Source organism: Mercenaria mercenaria, chromosome 5 (genome assembly GCF_021730395.1).
Source record: "Mercenaria mercenaria strain notata chromosome 5, MADL_Memer_1, whole genome shotgun sequence".
NCBI classification, from domain to species: domain Eukaryota; kingdom Metazoa; phylum Mollusca; class Bivalvia; order Venerida; family Veneridae; genus Mercenaria; species Mercenaria mercenaria.
In genome coordinates this window covers 25,546,872-25,566,036 of record NC_069365.1, presented here as the reverse complement: position 1 = coordinate 25,566,036, position 19,165 = coordinate 25,546,872, and the positions used below count along the sequence as shown (strand labels likewise).

Sequence of the window (19,165 nt, the reverse complement as noted above, 5' to 3'; positions counted from 1 at the left end):
AATACCCTCACCTTAATCAAATTGAGCATTTTATCCTTTATTTGTCAGTTTGTCAGTCCATCCATTCATACGAGGTTAACCAAATGAGACCTTTTCGTCTAGCATCAATACCCCTCACTAGAATGACTTGATACTAATGCAGATGTAACCTGTGACCATTCCTCATCTTCAGACATCACCTGACCCAGAGCTCCAGATAAGCTTTTGGTGCAATTGGGTATTTACCCATCACTTTTTGTCTGAATTGGGTATTGGAAATTTGAATTGGGTAAAAATAATATCATTACCCAGCCTTTTCAGAAGTAATTGGGTATTTGCTAAAACCAATTGGGTATTTTACCAATCTCGCACTAACAATTGAGTATTTTTTTGCTTACAGTATACATGGTATATATCATTAAACAGGACTGACTAAGTATTTTAATGGCGCCCTTCAATGTTTAATACAAAAATGTATTTAAAATTGTAATGAATGTTTCATACTGTTGTTTTCTTTTTCACTTTTAATGCAGTCTGAGATCAGTTCATCCAAAATATCGATGTGGTCACCGCAATATGCATTCTCCCAAAAGATGTCATCCAGTATTGGTGACACTACATCGTCACAAACAGATAACTGTCATTGTTGAACAGCAAAATATCCCACTAATTTGTTTGTTTGTGCTGCAACAATGTTTTTTCCTGCAACCTCTTTACATTTTATCGGCGTAAAATTGTTTACAAAGCGTCCAAATAACACCGATCAGCCGACTGAATGGTCCTGTTATTTTTCCGATAATTGCAACCTGTTCTGCAGTAACGTATAACCAGTCAGTCAAATCTAGTGTTAAAGTCTCGTACCCGTTCTAGTTATAAGGAAAATGCGATACGCAAGCTATTTTTTACGAATTGGGTATTAGGAATTTTAATTGCGTTTCAGTACGCACACTGTATGAATTCAGTTGGGTTTTCTGCAATTTTAATTGCGTAAATACGCAAATACGCAGCTTATCTGGAGCTCTGCCTGACCTCAGTTTGACCTTGACCTTGACCTCGTTTTGGACTTCGGTTGCTTTGTATGGGCCATCTCTTGGTTAACCAAATGGGACCGTTTCGTGTAGCATCAGTACCCCTTACTAGAATGACTTGATACTAATGCAGATGTAACCTGTGACCATTCCTCATCTTCAGACATCACCTGACCTCAGTTTGACCTTGACCTCGTTTTGGACTGCGGTTGCTTTGTATCGACGGATGCCACCGGGGGGGCATCAAGCATTTATTGAACGCAGCTTCTTGTTGTAAACTGTAAGCTTCCAGATTTAAGAGTAAAAGTTTGATATTATGATATAACTGGAGTCACCTAGGGCAGGTCCAAGACAGATTGTCAACGGTTTTTGATAAAACTTCAGTTTTATTTGATATTTCAGACACCTAGAGCAGGTCCGTGGGAAGGCGGCCCAAGAATTATTGAAAATGTAATCAGCAAACCATGCCCACCCTGTATGGTACCCATGCCTATGCAATGTTATGGTAAACATGAGGTAAGATTAGAAATTTGCTATAAAATTATTTCATTTTATGGAAATGAAATTTAATGATTTTGGCTAAAACAGCTATTTCATGGGGATATGAATTTGTAAATATGCACCTTTTGCAGGTAGAATGAACTGGAACTTCCATTTTGTTTGATATTTAAGTGTATTTGATGCAACTACATAATCCATGAAAGTTATTCCCACATTAAGTATTTATGATTTCACATCATGCACAATGCTATAGTATAATGGCTACTTTCCATCTTTGTTTTTTGCAAACCTAAAACTCTAAATGTATCGTTCTGGAAATTACTTCAGGTGCACAGTAGCATATGGTTAGGGCTGAATTCAAAACCTGAATAATGTCTTCTTATAACTATTTGTGAGTGTCTGGATTTGAAAAAAATACATACATTTGTATCTCCTCAAGGTTTTTCAACTTGTTGACTTATTTCACGTAGCATTTAACTGAACTTTACCATTTCAGATAGGCCAGTTTGCTTGTTCAGTTGTTCAGCCATACCAGTGTGGAAGGCAGTGTGGCCGCCAACTTGCCTGTGGTAATCATACATGTACACTGATGTGTCATACAGTGGAGGGTGCTGAAGGCAATCTAAAGGTGAGTGCCGAAGATACTCTAAAAGTGAATTTTTCCTTCATTTAAATTTATTTGTCTAGTTTTTGAAGGGAACTTTTGTATTTGCTGTGTTAAAAGAATTCCAAAGAAAAACATGTTTATATAATGCATCTATCAGATCTTAAACCCTCTTTTAGAATTGATATATCAAGGACAGGCTACAAATAGCCCAATCACTACTAGTTATTAGTCCCCTACTGGTTGAAAACCAGTTTCGGGGACTATAGGAATGCGCTTTTCCGTCCGTCTTTCTGTCCGTCCTTCTGTCCGTCTGCAATTTCGTGTCCGGTTCATAACTCTGACATCCATCAAGGGATTTTAATATTACTTGGCACAAATGTTCCCCATGATGAGACGACGTGTCATGCGCAAAACCCGGACCCCTAGCTTAAAGGTCAAGGTCACAATTTGAGGTCAAAGGTCAACAGGGATTTTTTCCTGTCCGGTCCATAACTCTGCCATCCATGAAGGGATTTTAATATTACTTGGCACAAATGTACCTCATAATAAGACGATGTGTCCTGCACAACTTTCAGACTCCTGCCTCAAAGGTCAAGGTCACACTTGGCAGTCAAATGTTAACGTGGCATGAACAGGGTCTGTTTCCTGTGCAGTCCATAACTCTGTCATCCATTAAGGGATTTCAATATTACTTGGCACAGATGTTCCCCATGATGAGACGATGTGTCTTGTGCAAAACCCGGACCCCTAGTTGAAAGGTCATGGTCACAATTTGAGGTCAAATGTCAACAGAGCTTTCTTCCAGCCGGTCCAGAACTCGGACATCCATCAAGGTATTTTAATATTACTTGGCATAAATGTTCCCCATGATGAAATGCTGTGTCATGCGCAACACCCAGAACCCTAGCTTAAAGGTCAAGGTCACACTTGGAGATCAAAGGTTAATGGGACATTTTTCCTGTCCGGTGTATAACTTTGTCATGCAAAACAGGATTTGAATATTACTTGGCACAAATGTTCACCACTATGAGAGGGAGTGTCATGCACAAGAACTTAGTCCCTAGGTGTAAGGTCAAGGTCACACGGATGCCAAAGGTCAGATACAAGAATGACTTTTTCTGGAACACTTCTTCTATATGCATGGAGGGATTTTGATGTAACTTGGCATAAATGTTCACAATCATGAAACAGATTGTTCTGCGCAAGAACCAGGTCCCTAAGTCTAAGGTCAAGGTCACACTTAAAGGTCAAATGCCAAATTCAAGAATGACTTTGTCCGCTGCATTTCTTCTTTATGCATGGAGGGATTTTGATGTAACTTGGCACAAATGTTCACCACCATGAGGCACTCCTGGTTTTTAGAGTTATTTCCCTTTGTTATTACTATTAATAGCTTATATTGTAACTTACTTATTACAGGCCGTAGGGAAAAATCGAGACCAGTTTTCTGTGGTACAACATGCATGTTACATCCAATTTTTAGGTGTATTTTGACCTATCTCTACCTGGTAAAGAGTTTTGTGTGGACTTATATGGATTTTTTTTTTTACTATAAATAATGTTACCGTTTTGATAATCGGCCAAAAATGCTATATAAAAACTAAAACTAAAAACTATATAAATGCTATAGGGTTTTATATATGCAAATTTTAATCCAAGTCTTTTGTTTATAGCATACTGTATATATAGTACAATATTGTTTGTACATCATTGACAGATATCAGTTCATATGCTATACTGCAGTAGAGAAAATTAGGTGCCTTCCAGTAGGGGACTTTGTATTGCATGGCAATACTTCATTCACTTGTTTTACACAGACATTTGAAATCATCATTTAGATATACCTATCATGTTCCATAACTCTGGCTTTTTATGCCCCCGAAGGGAGGCATATAGTTTTTGAACCGTCTGTCTGTCTGTCGGTCTGTCAGTCTGTCAGTCTGTCGGTCTGTCCGCAATTTTCGTGTCCAGTCCATATCTTTGTCATCGATGGATGGATTTTCAAATAACTTGGCATGAATGTGTACCACAGTAAGACAACGTGCAGTGCGCAAGACCCAGGTCCGTAGCTCAAAGGTCAAGGTCACACTTAGACGTTAAAGGATAGTGCATTGATGGGCGTGTGCGGTCCATATCTTTGTCATCGATGGATGGATTTTCAAATAACTTGACATGAATGTGTACCACAGTAAGACAACGTGCAGTGCGCAAGACCTAGGTCCGTAGCTCAAAGGTCAAGGTCACACTTAGACGTTAAAGGATAGTGCATTGATGGGCGTGTCCAGTCCATATCTTTGTCATCGATGGATGGATTTTCAAATAACTTGGCATGAATGTGTACCACAATAAGACGACGTGTCACACAAAGACCCAGGTCCGTAGCTCAAAGGCCAAGGTCACACTTAGACGTTAAAGATCATTTTTCATGATAGTGCATTGATGGGCATGTCCGGTCCATATCTTTGTCATTCATGCATGGATTTTAAAATAACTATGCATGAATGTGTGACACAGTAAGACGATGTGTCGCGCGCAAGACCCAGCTCCGTAGGTCAAAGGTCCTAAACTCTAACATCGGCCATAACTATTCATTCAAAGTGCCATCGGGGGCATGTGTCATCCTACGGAGACAGCTCTTGTTTTTTCCAAAAGTACTGTTATTCTTCATAAAGAAAATGTAGCAAAATTGATTTTTTTAACATCTCTGGAACCGGTACAATCAGTGAAGATGAATAGCTTGTAAGAATCATAAGTCAAGTTCATTTAACAGGTTGATAACTCTGATTTCTTTATGACAATATTATTACCTTTTTTTCACTTTGAAAATTTCCAAAAATTGACATTTCCTTCAGTGTTTCTAAAATCTGTTCAATGACGTACATTTGATTGAAACCTAACACAAACCTTCAAGATTATAATACAAGTTTAAAGTTCTATAACTCTGCATTTTATTTTGATGAAATAATTCCCAGCTTTTTACATAACAAATGTAACAAAATTGTTGATAGCTATGAAACCAATGGAGCTTGTGCATTGAACTTTGATTCGGGTAATAAAGAGTCGCATTTAGTGATGACTGTAGACTAGGTTTAAAAGTAAAGTCTAACACTACAGCGCATCTTATCTATTTTGGATAATTTTCTTTTCTGCTATACTGTAAAATTATTTTCTTTTGTGCAATGAAATTTTGTTGATTTTACCAGTGTGGCTGTTGCTTAGGGATGTCAATTCCTCGATTTAATAAAATGAATAGGAATTATAGCTGTTGGTTGGGATTTTATTTTATGGATTGGCAAAACAGGGAAATCCATGAATACTGGTTTTAGTCCCCCCACACATATTAATGATTTCACAGTATAGGTAAATGTCAGCTTCTGACATCATTAAATATTTTTGTTGAACCTGAAACAAAACTACAATATATAATATATACCCTTAATATACCTGGTATGTTGGAACCTAATTCTATTCATTCTGTAATGTACCATTATATATACCTGTTATATGGGAACTTCCTTTTGTTGGGATCTTGGAACGGTTATGGATCATCAACAAATGAATATTCCAACAAACCAGGTCATTTGAGGAATACATACTGGTCAATTTCATAGAAACATTTTTTTATGAATACTTGAATTTTCAACAGGCAGGTAAAAACTGTGAGGAGTGTGAGCTGCCATGCCAGTTTGATCGTCCTGAAGGTTGTTCACATGAGTGTACCCTGCCCTGCCACTCAGGACCATGTCCTCCTTGTCAACAGATGTTCCGTATGAGATGTCACTGTCAGGCCACCGTACAATATGTAGAGTGTAACAAGTGGGTGAACAGTGATGAACAGCAGAAAAATGTGCTGAAATCTTGCAACGGACCTTGTCCTAAATTGGTAAGTATTTCGGCAAAATGATACTTTAATTTTGACTGAAAGACTAAATTAACTACTTTTGAGATTAATATTTGATTCTTTGTTTTCAAAGATCTTAAGGTAAAACATTCATAATGCAATCAAGGTATATTTAATTCCTTTTTTAGGGACTGGCAGAACCCTAATAGTAATCACATTGTTTGCCTTTATTCCCTTGTCTGGACACTTCCTTCTTCAGGTTTTAACTATAATGCACGGGCACCTGGGGTTTTCCTCCACCATCAAAGCAGGAAATTCGCCATATGACCTATAATTGTGCTGGTACAATGTTAAACCCAACAAAACAAATAAATTAACTTTTAGAGGAATTGATATTTCATGCAGTGATTGAGGGTATTGAAAGGAAATGCAGTTTGCAGGAAGCATAATTATTTCCTTAATACATAATTATCCCAGTCATTCTTGTTTGACATGACTTTTGTTGAGAACAAACTTTTTGTAGAGCTTTAAGTTTTACACAAATGCAAATAACTATAAGACAACTAATATCCAATGAAAGATGTTTTTATTCAGTGAGGTCTTTAAAGTACTGATGTTCAACTACAATCTATGTGTTATTTTTCCCCTCTTATACAATGAAGTCATAAAACTTTAGGCTGAAACCAATGTGTTCAATTTGTTTATGTGATTAATGTGAAACTGTCGTATTAAGATGGCCTATAACAATGTATGAAATTTTATTTACTAAAATAATCATAGGTTTGTATCACTTTTACTACAGGTATATTTTGAAACTATAAAAATTCCTGGAAAGGTGTTTGAAATCTCGAAACAATTGACACAAAACTGATTTCAGAGCTCAGATCTACAGTAAGATCTATATACAGAAAAAGAATAAAATGACTTATAAACCTATCTCCAGTTTTTTTACCAATGCTTAAAGTTGGGGGCTGCCCCCCTATACTGTCCTAACAGACTACTAACCTTTTACAGATTTAACAAAAAATGTGTTCAAGTTTTATGGCCTTTTTGTATGGCAAATGGGTTAGTGTCGGTGTACTTGTAAGGGCATACAATTAAATTTAAGACATATGAAGTCTTGGAGACAGTTCCCTGAAGTGGGTTATTCTGTGCAAAATGCACTTAAAACATTTGGGTACAGGGGGTCACATTGGGTCAAACTTTGATATCAAGTCATTGTACTTTTAGTAGTAACTTTTATCTTTGAGTAATATACTATAATCAGCTTTGCTTTATCAGGTTAGAGAATTAAAAGACCTTTTTAAAAATTCAAAGGTTTATGTACTTTCTGATTCTGCTTAAATATAATGAAAAGTACACAAACTTGTAAAGATTTTAGGGAGAGGTAATGTTCCACCTAGCAGACAATCGTTGCTTTTTAGTTTGTCCAATTTTTTTTTTAAAAATCTACGCTGTATTGCCTTCATTTGATTGTCAGTTAAACTGCTTCAGGTCCACCTTTTCTCAAAAGTAAGAAGAGCAACAGCTTTGAAACTTTGAACACATGTTAATCATCATTTGATGACCATATAGTCCAAGAAGCATAATGAATTTTATCAAAATTGTGGCCCTTTTTAGCTCACCTGTCACAAAGTGACAAGGTGAGCTTTTGTGATCGCGCGGTGTCCGTCCGTGCGTGCGTCTGTCCGTAAACTTTTGCTTGTGACCACTCTAGAGGTCACATTTTTCATGGGATCTTTATGAAAGTTGGTCAGAATGTTCAGCTTGATGATATCTAGGTCAAGTTCGAAACTGGGTCATGTGCCATCAAAAACTAGGTCAGTAGGTCTAAAAATAGAAAAACCTTGTGACTTCTCTAGAGGCCATATATTTCACAAGATCTTCATGAAAATTGGTCAGAATGTTCAGCTTGATGATATCTAGGTCAAGTTCGAAACTGGGTCACGTGCAGTCAAAAACTAGGTCAGTAGGTCTAAAAATAGAAAAACCTTGTGACCTCTCTAGAGGCCATATATTTCACAAGATCTTCATGAAAATTGGTCAGAACGTTCACCTTGATGATATCTAGGTCAAGTTCGAAACTAGGTCATGTGCCTTCAAAAACTAGGTCAGTAGGTCAAATAATAGAAAAACCTTGTGACCTCTCTAGAGGCCATATTTTTCATGGGATCTGTATGAAAGTTGGTCTGAATGATATCTAGGTCAAGTTTGAAACTGGGTCACGTGCCTTAAAGAACTAGGTCAGTAGGTCAAATAAAAAAACCTTGTGACCTCTCTAGAGGCCATACTTTTCATGGGATCTGTATGAAAGTTGGTCTGAATGTTCATCTTGATGATATCTAGATCAAATTTGAAACTGGGTCAACAACGGTCAGAAACTAGGTCAGTAGGTCTAAAATTATTAAAATCTTTTGACCTCTCTAGAGGCCATATTTTTGAATGGATCTTCATGAAAATTGATCTGAATGTTCACCTTGATGATATCTAGGTCAGTTTCGAAACTGGGTCACGTGCGGTCAAAAACTAGGCCAGTAGGTATAGAAATAGAAAAACCTTGTGACCTCTCTAGAGGCCATATTTTTCATGAGATCTTCATGAAAATTAGTGAGAATGTTCACCTTGATGATATCTAGGTAAAATTCAAAACAGGGTCACGTACCTTCGAAAACTAGGTCAATAGGTCAAATTATAGAAAAACCTTGTGACCTCTCTAGAGACCATATTTTTCAATGGATCTTCATGAAAATTGGTCAGAATTTTTATCTTGATAATATCTAGGTCAAGTTCAAAACTGGGTCACATGAGCTCAAAAACTAGGTCACTATGTCAAATAATAGAAAAAAATGACGTCATACTCAAAACTGGGTCATGTGGGAAGAGGTGAGCGATTCAGGACCATCATGGTCCTCTTGTTTATACTTAGAAAATATGAACTGTAATACTTTTCTTACATATTGCCCAGCACTTTCAGACCAGCGATGGCATCAGCAGGCGATGCTCTTGTTAAGAATTTATAATATTTTAAGATTAAAAAAAAATTTAATTGATTGATTTATATTGTAGTTAAGTTGTGGTCACCCATGTGGATTGACATGTCACCATGGTAAATGTTTGAAGCCAGAAATGTGTGAGGCAAAGGTAAAGATCAAATGTCAATGTCGCCGACAGAAGAGAGATGTGAAGTGTCGGGATAGAGAGACAGAACAGGCCAAGCTACTGTGTGATGATATATGTAAATCTGCATCAGAGAAAAAGAAAAAGGTAAATTCAATTATTCCTTTCAGGTACTGTATATTGGCTTTACCAGTGATTTGTTAGTTTGCTTTTTATGCCCCCAGCAGGGCTCCAGAAATTTTGAGAACTCAATCGGTCCGAAACGAAAATCCTGACATCGGCGCTACCCCACCCACCGCATTACCAATATACCATATTTGTAAAACGTGATAATAAGCATGTCATGCATTAAAACTGAGTTACCGGTCAACGCGAGTTCCCATACAATGAAGACAGTTATTCAGTGTTATGTGTGACCGTTACTTTGTTTAAATTTTGATGTTTTTCCGAGAATACTTGCAAGGATAAAATTACCGAGGCATACACCGTGTACCTAACTAGTCTAAAAGCCAACGCAAGTGACTTCGGTACCATATACACGGCAGATAATTTATGATGTTCCCTCATTCTTTGACGGAATTTTATAAAATACAACGCTGAGATCGAATTTCCCGCATGTGTAGTACCATTTTGTCACTCAGGTTTGCCACGGATATTTCATTTCACTGGCGTTGTACTTCAATAAGCAGCTACATTTTATTAAGTTATATGTTCTCTTCTTATGTAAACAAAATTTCGTTTTGAAACGTTTTTTAAAAGACCGATTTGATAAACAGCACCACTCCGGTTTTCTTTATGAGTTATCATTCGTGTTTGTCAGTCCATTTTTTTTTCTTTCTTTTTTTTTTTGTACAGTCGGGTTGCAAAGACGATTTTCTGCACTTGTTTCAACTGGAGCCCCAACAAATGTATCATGTAATTTTTACAAATCAAGTAATTATTAAAATTATTTATATCGGTTTCCCGTGTGATGTCTCATTAAATGCAGTGACCATTTGTTTTTTATCTGTGATCAAACATAGTCTTTTGAAATAAACCATCCGTTGGATTCTAAATAAAAGAAGTGGATCCCCGTCGAAAGGATTTGGATCCAGTCAGAAACATTTGGAAACCAGTCAAAAATGTTTAATACATTGCAGTCGGCTGTCTGCAAACATTAAAGGATGTGCCGCGTGAGCACTGATTGCGTCACGTGCTAATTACGGACCGATTATCAAGGTGACAATCAGACCGTTTGACACGTTTATTGATTATCTGAGGGTGCGACCAGCAATTTTCTGCTTGGCAGGTGATCGTGTATTGAGATTTCAGACCGAAATTTATACTTTTCTCCATTTTTACAGGAGCGATTTTTTTCGTTTTTTCACTTCACGAATCGGTCTGAAAAGTCAAAAATCGGTCCAAAACCGACAAACCGGCAAATTTCCAAAGCCCTGGCCCCCAGCATCTACTGATGCGGGAGACATATAGTGATTGTCCAGTCCATCCGTTCGTCCGTACGAGGTTAACCAAATGGGACCGTTTCGACTAGCATCAGTACCCCTTACTAGAATGACTTGATACTAACGCAGATGTAACCTGTGACTTTTCCTCATCTTCAGACATCACCTGACCTGTTTGACCTTGACGTCATTTTGGACGCAAAATCTATGGACAAGGATGCCAAATCTATGGACAAGGATGCCACTGGGGGCATCAAGTGTTTATTGAACGCAGCTCCTTATTTTTAGCTCACCTGAGCACGAAGTGCTCAAAGGTGAGCTTTTGTGATCGCCCTGTGTCCGTCGTCAGTCGTCGTCGTCAACAATTTGATTGTAAACACTCTAGAGGTCACAAATATGAGCCAATCTTAATGAAACTTGGTCAGAATGTTACCCTCAATAAAATCTTGGAAGAGTTCGATATTGGGTCATCTGGGATCAAAAACTAGGTCAACAGGTCAAATCAAAGGAAAAGCTTGTTAACACACTAGAGCTCACAATTTTGGCCCAATCTTACTGAAACTTGGTCAGAATGTTACCCTCAATAAAATCTTGGACGAGTTTGATATTGGGTCATCTGGGTTCAAAAACTAGGTCACCAGGTCAAATCAAAGGAAAAGCTTGTTAACACTCTAGAGGTCACATTTTTGGCCCAATCTTAATGAAACTTGGTCAAAATGTAACCCTCAATAAAATCTTGAACAAGTTCGATATTGGGTTATCTAGGGTCAAAAACTAGGTCACCAGGTCAAATCAAAGGAAAAGCTTGTTAACACTCTAGAGGTCACAATTTGGGCCCAATCTTAATGAAACTTGGTCAGAATGTTACCCTCAAGAAAGTCTTGGACGAGTTTGATATTGGGTCATATGGGGTCAAAAACTAGGTCACCAGGTCAAATCAAAGGAAAAGCTTGTTAACACTGTAGAGGCCACATTTATGATTGTATCTCCATGAAACTTGGTCAGAATGTTAATCTTGATGATCTCAAGATCCATTGTGAATCTGGGTCATGTAGAATCAAAAACTAGGTCACCAGTCAAATCAAAGGAAAAGCTAGTTTACACATTTATGACCATATCTTAATGAAACTTGTTCAGAATGTTAATCTCGAGGCTCTGTAGGTAGAGTTCGAATCTGGGTCAGGTGGGGTCAAAAACTAGGTCACTATGTCAAATTAAAGGAAAAGCTTGTTAACACTCCAGAGGCCACATTTATGACTGTATCTTCATGAAACTTAGTCAGAATGTTAATCTTGATGATCTTTAGATCAGATTTGAACCAAAAACTAGGTCACCAGGTCGAATCAAAGGAAAAGCTAGTTTACACTATAGAGACCACATTTATGACCATATCTTAATGAAACTTGGTCAGAATGTTAATCTTGATGATCTATAGGCCAAGTTTAAATCTGGGTCAGGTGGGGTCAAAAACTAGGTCACTAGGTCAGATCAAAGGAAAAGCTTGTTTACACTGTAGAGGCCACATTTATGACTGTATCTTCATGAAACTTGGTCAGAATGGTAATCTTGATGATCTCAATGTCAAGTTTGAATCTAGGTCATGTCGGGTCAAAAACTAGGTCACTAGGTCAAATTAAAAGAAAAGCTAGTTTACACTGTAGAGGCCACATGTATGACCATATCTTAACGAAACTTGGTCAGAATGTTAATCTTGATGATCTTTAGGTCAATAGGTCAGGTGAGCGATACAGGGCCTTCATGGCCCTCTTGTTTTTAGGTCAGTAGCCTTTTTTACGTTTTATGAATTTCTGACTAAAATTGGGTTGCAAAGATAGATATAATATTGGTAATATTCATGTCTGTTTGAATTCACTATCTGTGAATATGTACAAAATAAAATCATAGGGAGAATTATCTACAATTTAAAGTAGGGACTCATGATCTGTTCTACAGACATTTCCCTTTTTGCTTGTCGAGTGGATGCATTAATTTCACAGTATTTTCTACAGCTGGTTAATAGTTTTTACTATTCATGTAAAAACTGTTTGTATGTTATTATTACAGAAAGAGGAAGAAATGGAAAGGGAGAAGAAATTGGAAGAAGAACAAAAACAGAAAGCAGAGCTTGAAAAGTTTGAGAGAAAGATGAAAGGAAGGTCACGTAAACAGAGGAAGCAGCATGAAGTTGTTCAGGAGGAGACGTTCTTACAGAAATATAAAAGCTGGCTGATATTGTCAGTCAGTATAGCTGTGTTGGCAGTGTTTGTTTACTATGTTATGACTGTTGTATGATGTTGGTTGGAGTAATTAAATTGGGAAGTCACACAATGAAGTAATTGATATGCAAAACAAAGTCCTTTAATCATCAAATTTTGCAAAACCTCTTAACTAAAAATAATTGAATTATTTGCAGATGAGCATAAATGATACATAAATCTGTCTTAGAAATGTTTGTCAGATAAAAATAGTATTTACAAGGCAATGGTATATTCACAGATGGTTTGTGACGTTCTCACTAGATAATGTAAACTCAGTTTCGTACAAGGTGCATTTTAAGACAAAAAATGTCACAAGGTGACATACATGTACTTTATAAGAAACTGATTTACTTCTGAAAAAGAATGAAAGCATAGTTACTATTGAGAGATACTGGAGTATGTGTGAACATTGTTCTTGAAAAATTGCTTTAATTTTTTGGAGATCTCCAGAAAATGAAAAACCAAAGGCAAAAATGCATGCTTCGTTTTATTATTATCACACAGTTCAGATATGATTGATGACATTTTTGTGAACAAGCTTCATTTGAATGTATTGGTTGGGATTATTTGATCATACTCAAAAACAGTTCTCATTTGTTTGAACCTTTGTTATAGCTTTTATTGTTTGTTAATTATTTTAGTGTCTGTTTTACTGGTCATGTAAATCATCCATGTACTAGTTTTGATTTCATAGTGTAAAACTTCTATAGTCAGTTTTTAAGACTTGATGGGCATTTCCTCTAAGTCATCTTGATAAACTAATGGTTTGCCTATAAAGAATGCTGGTATATACTGTGAAATAATCTAATTTCGTGGGCACAAACCTTTTGTGTCTTTTGACAATTTCCTGAATATGATTTTTTGGATTTCAACTTTGAAACATAAAGTGATTGAGAATTTTACTGGTTTGTTTGGTTTTAATTTTGTGAATTGACTCAATCACGAAATCCTCTAAAATTAATTATGTGATTTAAGGTACCTTCCTTTCTTACAATATGAAATATTTGTGCTATATTCTAACAGTTGGAAAACAGAGGTACTTTGCAGTCTCATCACATTCCTATTTCATACTGTATGTATGTTGTAATATTACTTGTGGTTGATTTTTTGTAAATTTTGGGTTAAGTCATTTCTTTATTATTATGATCTTGTTGCAAATTATTAAAATTAGGGTTAAATAAATTTTAAGAGATCTTGATCTTTTAAGTTGTACTGGTAAATTCACAGTAATTCATGGGAAAAGATGCCGAGTTGGTAAATGAACTGTGGTTAAAAGTTTTCAGGTAAAATATACAGTATAACTTGCCTTAAGAGACCCCCTAAGGGAAAGACAAAATCTGGTCACAGTTGGTCTCTCAATAATGTTTTCTTAAACAGAATAAAAATAAACTGATAAAATGGTGTTTTAAAAGTGATTCTTAAAGAGACATGACTGCTGAAACAACTGGCTGGTAAATAAACTGTAGATAGTAAATAGACTTTGGTTGAATATAAAACTGGTAAATAAATAGACTTTGGTTGATAATATAACTGGGGTTGGTAAAAAGACTTTGGTTGATAACAAAAACTGGGGTTGGTAAATAGACTTTAGTTAATAGAACTGTGGTTAGTTTGTTTTGTTTGTTTTGGGTTTAACGCCGTTTTTCAACAGTATTTCAGTCATATAACGGCGGGCAGTTAACCTAACCAGTGTCTGGATCTGTACCATAAAACCTGTTCTCCGCAAGTAACTGCCAACTTCCCCATGAATCAGAGGTGGAGGACTAATGATTCAGGCACATGTCGTTTATCAAATAGTCACGGAGAACATAGCCGCCCGAGGATCGAACTCACGACCCGCGATCGTAGACGACGCTCTACCTACTGAGCTAAGCGGGCGGGCGAACTGTGGTTAGTAAATAAACAGTGAATGGCAAGTAAACTGAGGTGACATTAATGTAAGAGATATGAAGCTGGTAAGGAATTCTTTTATGTTCAAATTTCTATTAATTAGTTAAGTTGTTTAAGTTTGCGTCATTATTATGATAGAATAAAATCAAAGCCTTTGGCACAAATTTGTGTAATCAGACCAGATATAGGGAGTAGTTTATATGTATTATCTAGTCTTTGTTTATACTTGTCTTGTTGTTCAACATTTGTCTTGTTAGTATATGACAAAATTATTTGTTTTGATCAGTTTCAGTAAAAAGTTTAAGCAAACTTTTTTTACAATGTTTTGGGTTTTTTAGCTTTTATCTTCTGAAACATTACTTACCTGTACCTTTTGCATGTTAAGACTGTCGGTGTGAAGCATGCACTGTCATAGTGTACATTTAAGTGTTGAAAGTGCTTCTTTGAATTAGGGATTTTATTATATGGTATTATTTATTGTTTTGGTATAATTGTGGCTATATGAATTGAGGTATATAAACGTTATGGTTATTTGAGGAATTAAAACTTTTTTGTGTCATAAATTGTTGTTGATTTATTTTATTTTATATAATATATATTTTTAATTGAAGTTTCTACATCGTATTGGAGTATGATGTGGAGCCCAGGTGATCATTTTATCACTCCCTTTATGTTCACAAGATATCTGTTACTGTCCGAATCTGTGCATCTTGGAATGTCATTCTTCTAGTTTATCATCTTATTTCAGCAAACAGTATTAACCTTCAGTTTCTTCATGATATACCTGATGTACGACCTAGACAGACGAAAATATTTTCACTTTCAGTGTCTCTCAGGTCATTAAATAAATATTCATTACTTCTTGTAAATATTTGACCACACCATGGCCATGGCTGGAAATGTGGGTTTATTTGTTTTTTGTTTTACACCTTATTTCAGTAGTAGTGGTGTTAGGGTAGGCAGTTAACCTAACCAGTGTTCCTGGAATTTATACCTATACAAATGTGTTCTTTGCAAGTAACTGCCACCTTCCCCACATGAATCAGAGATGGGGGAAGAATGATTTCATACACAACGTCTTTCATCAAATTGTCCTGGTGCATGGTTGACTCATATACTACTATTCAGAATAGATGATTTGTCAGTTGTGGGAGACAAAACCAGATTATCAAATTGTCTAGGAGAACATATGCCTTTCCTGAGGATTGAACTCACAACACCATGATCCAGAGATCAGCACTCTCCCTATTGAGCTAAGCTGGCGAGCAGTGGAAATCAAATGAGTTCCGACATAATCACATTCAATCTTTGAGCAACCACTTCCGTGGTCAGTAAAATTTACCAGCCCCATGTTCACAAGTTCCAGTTGAGACTGACCATCAACACAGAACAGTCACTTCAAAATAGACAATAAGTTAACATTTGATTTTAACATGCAGTTTATATAAAAAAACTAGAGCTGCTTTTAAGAAAAGCGCATGTCTCCCACAACTGCCTAATCATCAGAGTAGTAGTACCAGTCAACCATGCACGAAGACCCAAACTACCTAATCATCTTAGGTCTTGGAGCCTTAATGACTCATACATTTAATTAGTAGTATACAAGTCCTTTATGTGCCCCAATACCTCAGAGTTTTTCGGTAATTCAAGGGCCATAATTCCAAAGTGCCTGGGCCATTTGGTTAGTTTAAGTTATTGAACTTGGCTGAGTATTTATTGGCAAACACATTTTGTTAAAAGTTTGGTGAAGATCATGTGAGAAATGTTCAACTTAGAGTGCGTACAAGATTTGTGACGGACTGACCGATAAACAGGAGTAAATCACTATGTCTCCCATCACACAGTGGTGTGGGAGACGTAATTCCATTATAAAACACAGCTAAGAATGAAAATGTTTTGTCAACACGAGACCACTGCTCAGTACAGAAATTAAGCCTTTTTCCAGCGATTATTTAACTATTCTTTTGTCTTGCTTGTGTTGTAAGATTTATTTTAAGTTGTTTGGCAAACAAATTACCCAAAATGTTTGTTGAGCAGTTATTTTGATTTGGGGACCACAATGGCAGAAGAGTGGAAACCTTCAGTCCCAGTAATTCTGAAAATTACTGACAATCTACCTATGTAGATTGACAGCTAAGTATTCTATAGTTATCTAGCTGAAACAGTTTTAACTCTCAGTTTCACTGTGACCATCATTGTATGAATTTAAACCAATGTGAGACCAAGCATGCTATAGGACTGAAAGGCAGGCATGAATATTTCAATACATATCTAAATCACATTCATATTTGTCTAAATTCTCTACCATTAACTGCCAGCTTCCCACTTGAATCAGAGGTGAAGGACAAATGATTCACAAAAGTCATCACGAAGAACATTACATCCAAACAAGGGATCGACCCCATAATCCGTAGATCAACGCTCTCCCTACTGAGCTAAGTGGGCGGCACAACTCCACTAAGATCATTTAATCAGAACATGAAATAATACGCACAACTACGCTTCACACCAATCACTTGTGAAATTCAACCAAATTGTATAACAAGTAGTGTAACCATTGTAAAATATGACAAATCAATGGCCTTAACACCACTGAAGCAGAACATGCCGATTACATGCATAGTAAGACTTGGCACTGATCACCCCTATAAGGTTTGGTGGAAATCCACCCTATTATATGAGAGAAGTGGCTAAAATTCATGATTCAAGGACCATAGCTCTTATAAAACAATGAACTGAAACATGTCAATGATATGCACAACTAGACTTGGCAATAATCACTTTTGAAGTTTGGTGTAATTCTTCCTGGTAGTATTGGAGCAGTTTCCCAAACAAGCTAAAATACAACTCGAGGGCCACGACTCCACTGAAAATCACCGAACCTGAACCTGCTGACAAGATGCACAATGAGGCTTAATACTGATCACTCCTGTACGGTTTGGCAGAATTCTGCCAAATAATACAAGTGAAGTGGCCAAAGCATAAAATTTGATGAATAAAGGGCCATAACTCTACTGAAAATCAACAAACTGTAAAATGCCAATGACATGAGCAACTATGCTTGGCAATGATTACTCATCTGAAGTTTGGTGAAAATCTGCCTTACAGTGTCGGTCAAGTTGCTTGGACAAACTTTGTGCTAGAGACGCGGACAGACTGATGGCACTAAGAGACGTTATCAAATTGTACCAGGACAAATAATACAAGTGAAGTGGCCAAAGCATAAAATTTGATGATTAAAGGACCATAACTCTACTGAAAATCAACAAACTGTAAAATGCTGAAGACATGAGCAACTATGCTTGGCAATGATTACTCATCTGAAGTTTGGTGAAAATCTGCCTAATAGTGTCGGTCAAGTTGCTTGGACAAACTTTGTGCCAGAGACAGGGACAGACTGATGGCACTAAGAGACGTTATCAAATTGTACCAGGGAATTCACAAAGCTTAAATAACAAGAAAAGTGAGGCTACAATAAGCCTTATCAATTATGGCCTGCAACCTTAAGCAGATGAAAACAAGAAGATATTTTCATGTTTAATGAATTGACTAATATTTACATTCACTATTAAATACAATGATGATGATAACTTATACCAGTATCACAAACACATACTTCCTGTACAAGTCTTTATGGTCCACAATACAACAATATCACCTTATCTAGTGACAGAAAATAAACACAGACTATAAGTTGTTCTGCACAAGACTTACTACATGGAAGTTACCGCTATTTAAAAACTTGTAGATCTTGTTGGTTTTTCTAAATGAAAGAGATTCAGTTTTCAGGGTAATCCAACTATTCATTTGATTAAAACTATAAAATCTCCCAGACGGTGTGCTGTATTTACAAGCAGCTCCATATACCTAATGTTTACATTGCTGGCCTGTTCTGTCCCTACTGCCGTCAGATTTTAGCTACACTCTATCACTGCACAATCATTTTTTCTTCTTTGCCTTGGCTCCACTATTTGTTGGGGTGTCTGCTTTACGTTTGGCAGTCTGAAATGACAATGGAAAAGAATATTATATATTTTTGTTATTGTTGGGTGGAATAGAATATTATATATTTTTGTTATTGTTGGGTTAAACATCAACTCGACAATCATAGGTCATATGGTGACTTTCCAGCTTTGATGGTGGAGGAAGACCCCAGGTGCCTTTCTTGGCATTATTTCATCATGGGTGGGCACCAGGGTAGAACCACTGACCTTCTGTAAGCCGACTGGATGGCTTCCCCACATGAAGAGTCAATCTTATTAATTAAAAGCTGAATTTTTAAAACCTCAACACCTGTCACTTCATCTTCAATACTGTAACTCGTAGCTACATGGACAGAATGAGAGGTCGCTAGGTGCATCTCTCTCTCTCTGATAATGGAATTCCAATTTTGTATGATCTAACCAATACCTTCAAAGGCAACAGATAAAATACATAATATTTTAAGCTTTGAAATGTTGCAAATGTTATCTTGATCACAGGAATGTTCAGTTACTGAAGGT

The 19,165-nt window shown here is 36.6% G+C and overlaps 2 protein-coding genes across 4 annotated transcripts in view; one reads left to right on the top strand and one right to left on the bottom strand.

Moving 5' to 3' along the window:
* LOC123558259 (NF-X1-type zinc finger protein NFXL1-like) overlaps positions 1-14,384 on the top strand; it is a 43,784-nt gene extending 29,400 nt beyond the window's left edge. Inside the window, exons 15-19 of the mRNA XM_053542960.1 lie at positions 1,410-1,523; positions 2,005-2,136; positions 5,762-5,998; positions 9,023-9,220; positions 12,580-14,384. Of these exons, the coding sequence (XP_053398935.1) occupies positions 1,410-1,523; positions 2,005-2,136; positions 5,762-5,998; positions 9,023-9,220; positions 12,580-12,807 (909 nt within the window). The 3' untranslated portion in view covers positions 12,808-14,384. The remainder of the gene's footprint in view (positions 1-1,409; positions 1,524-2,004; positions 2,137-5,761; positions 5,999-9,022; positions 9,221-12,579) is intronic.
* Positions 14,385-18,187: 3,803 nt separating this feature from the next.
* LOC123556775 (SWI/SNF-related matrix-associated actin-dependent regulator of chromatin subfamily A member 5-like) overlaps positions 18,188-19,165 on the bottom strand; it is a 48,444-nt gene continuing 47,466 nt past the window's right edge. For all 3 annotated transcript variants that reach the window (XM_053542957.1, XM_053542958.1, XM_045347747.2), the window contains one exon: positions 18,188-18,665. In XM_053542957.1, the coding sequence (XP_053398932.1) occupies positions 18,603-18,665 (63 nt within the window). In that variant the 3' untranslated portion in view covers positions 18,188-18,602. The remainder of the gene's footprint in view (positions 18,666-19,165) is intronic.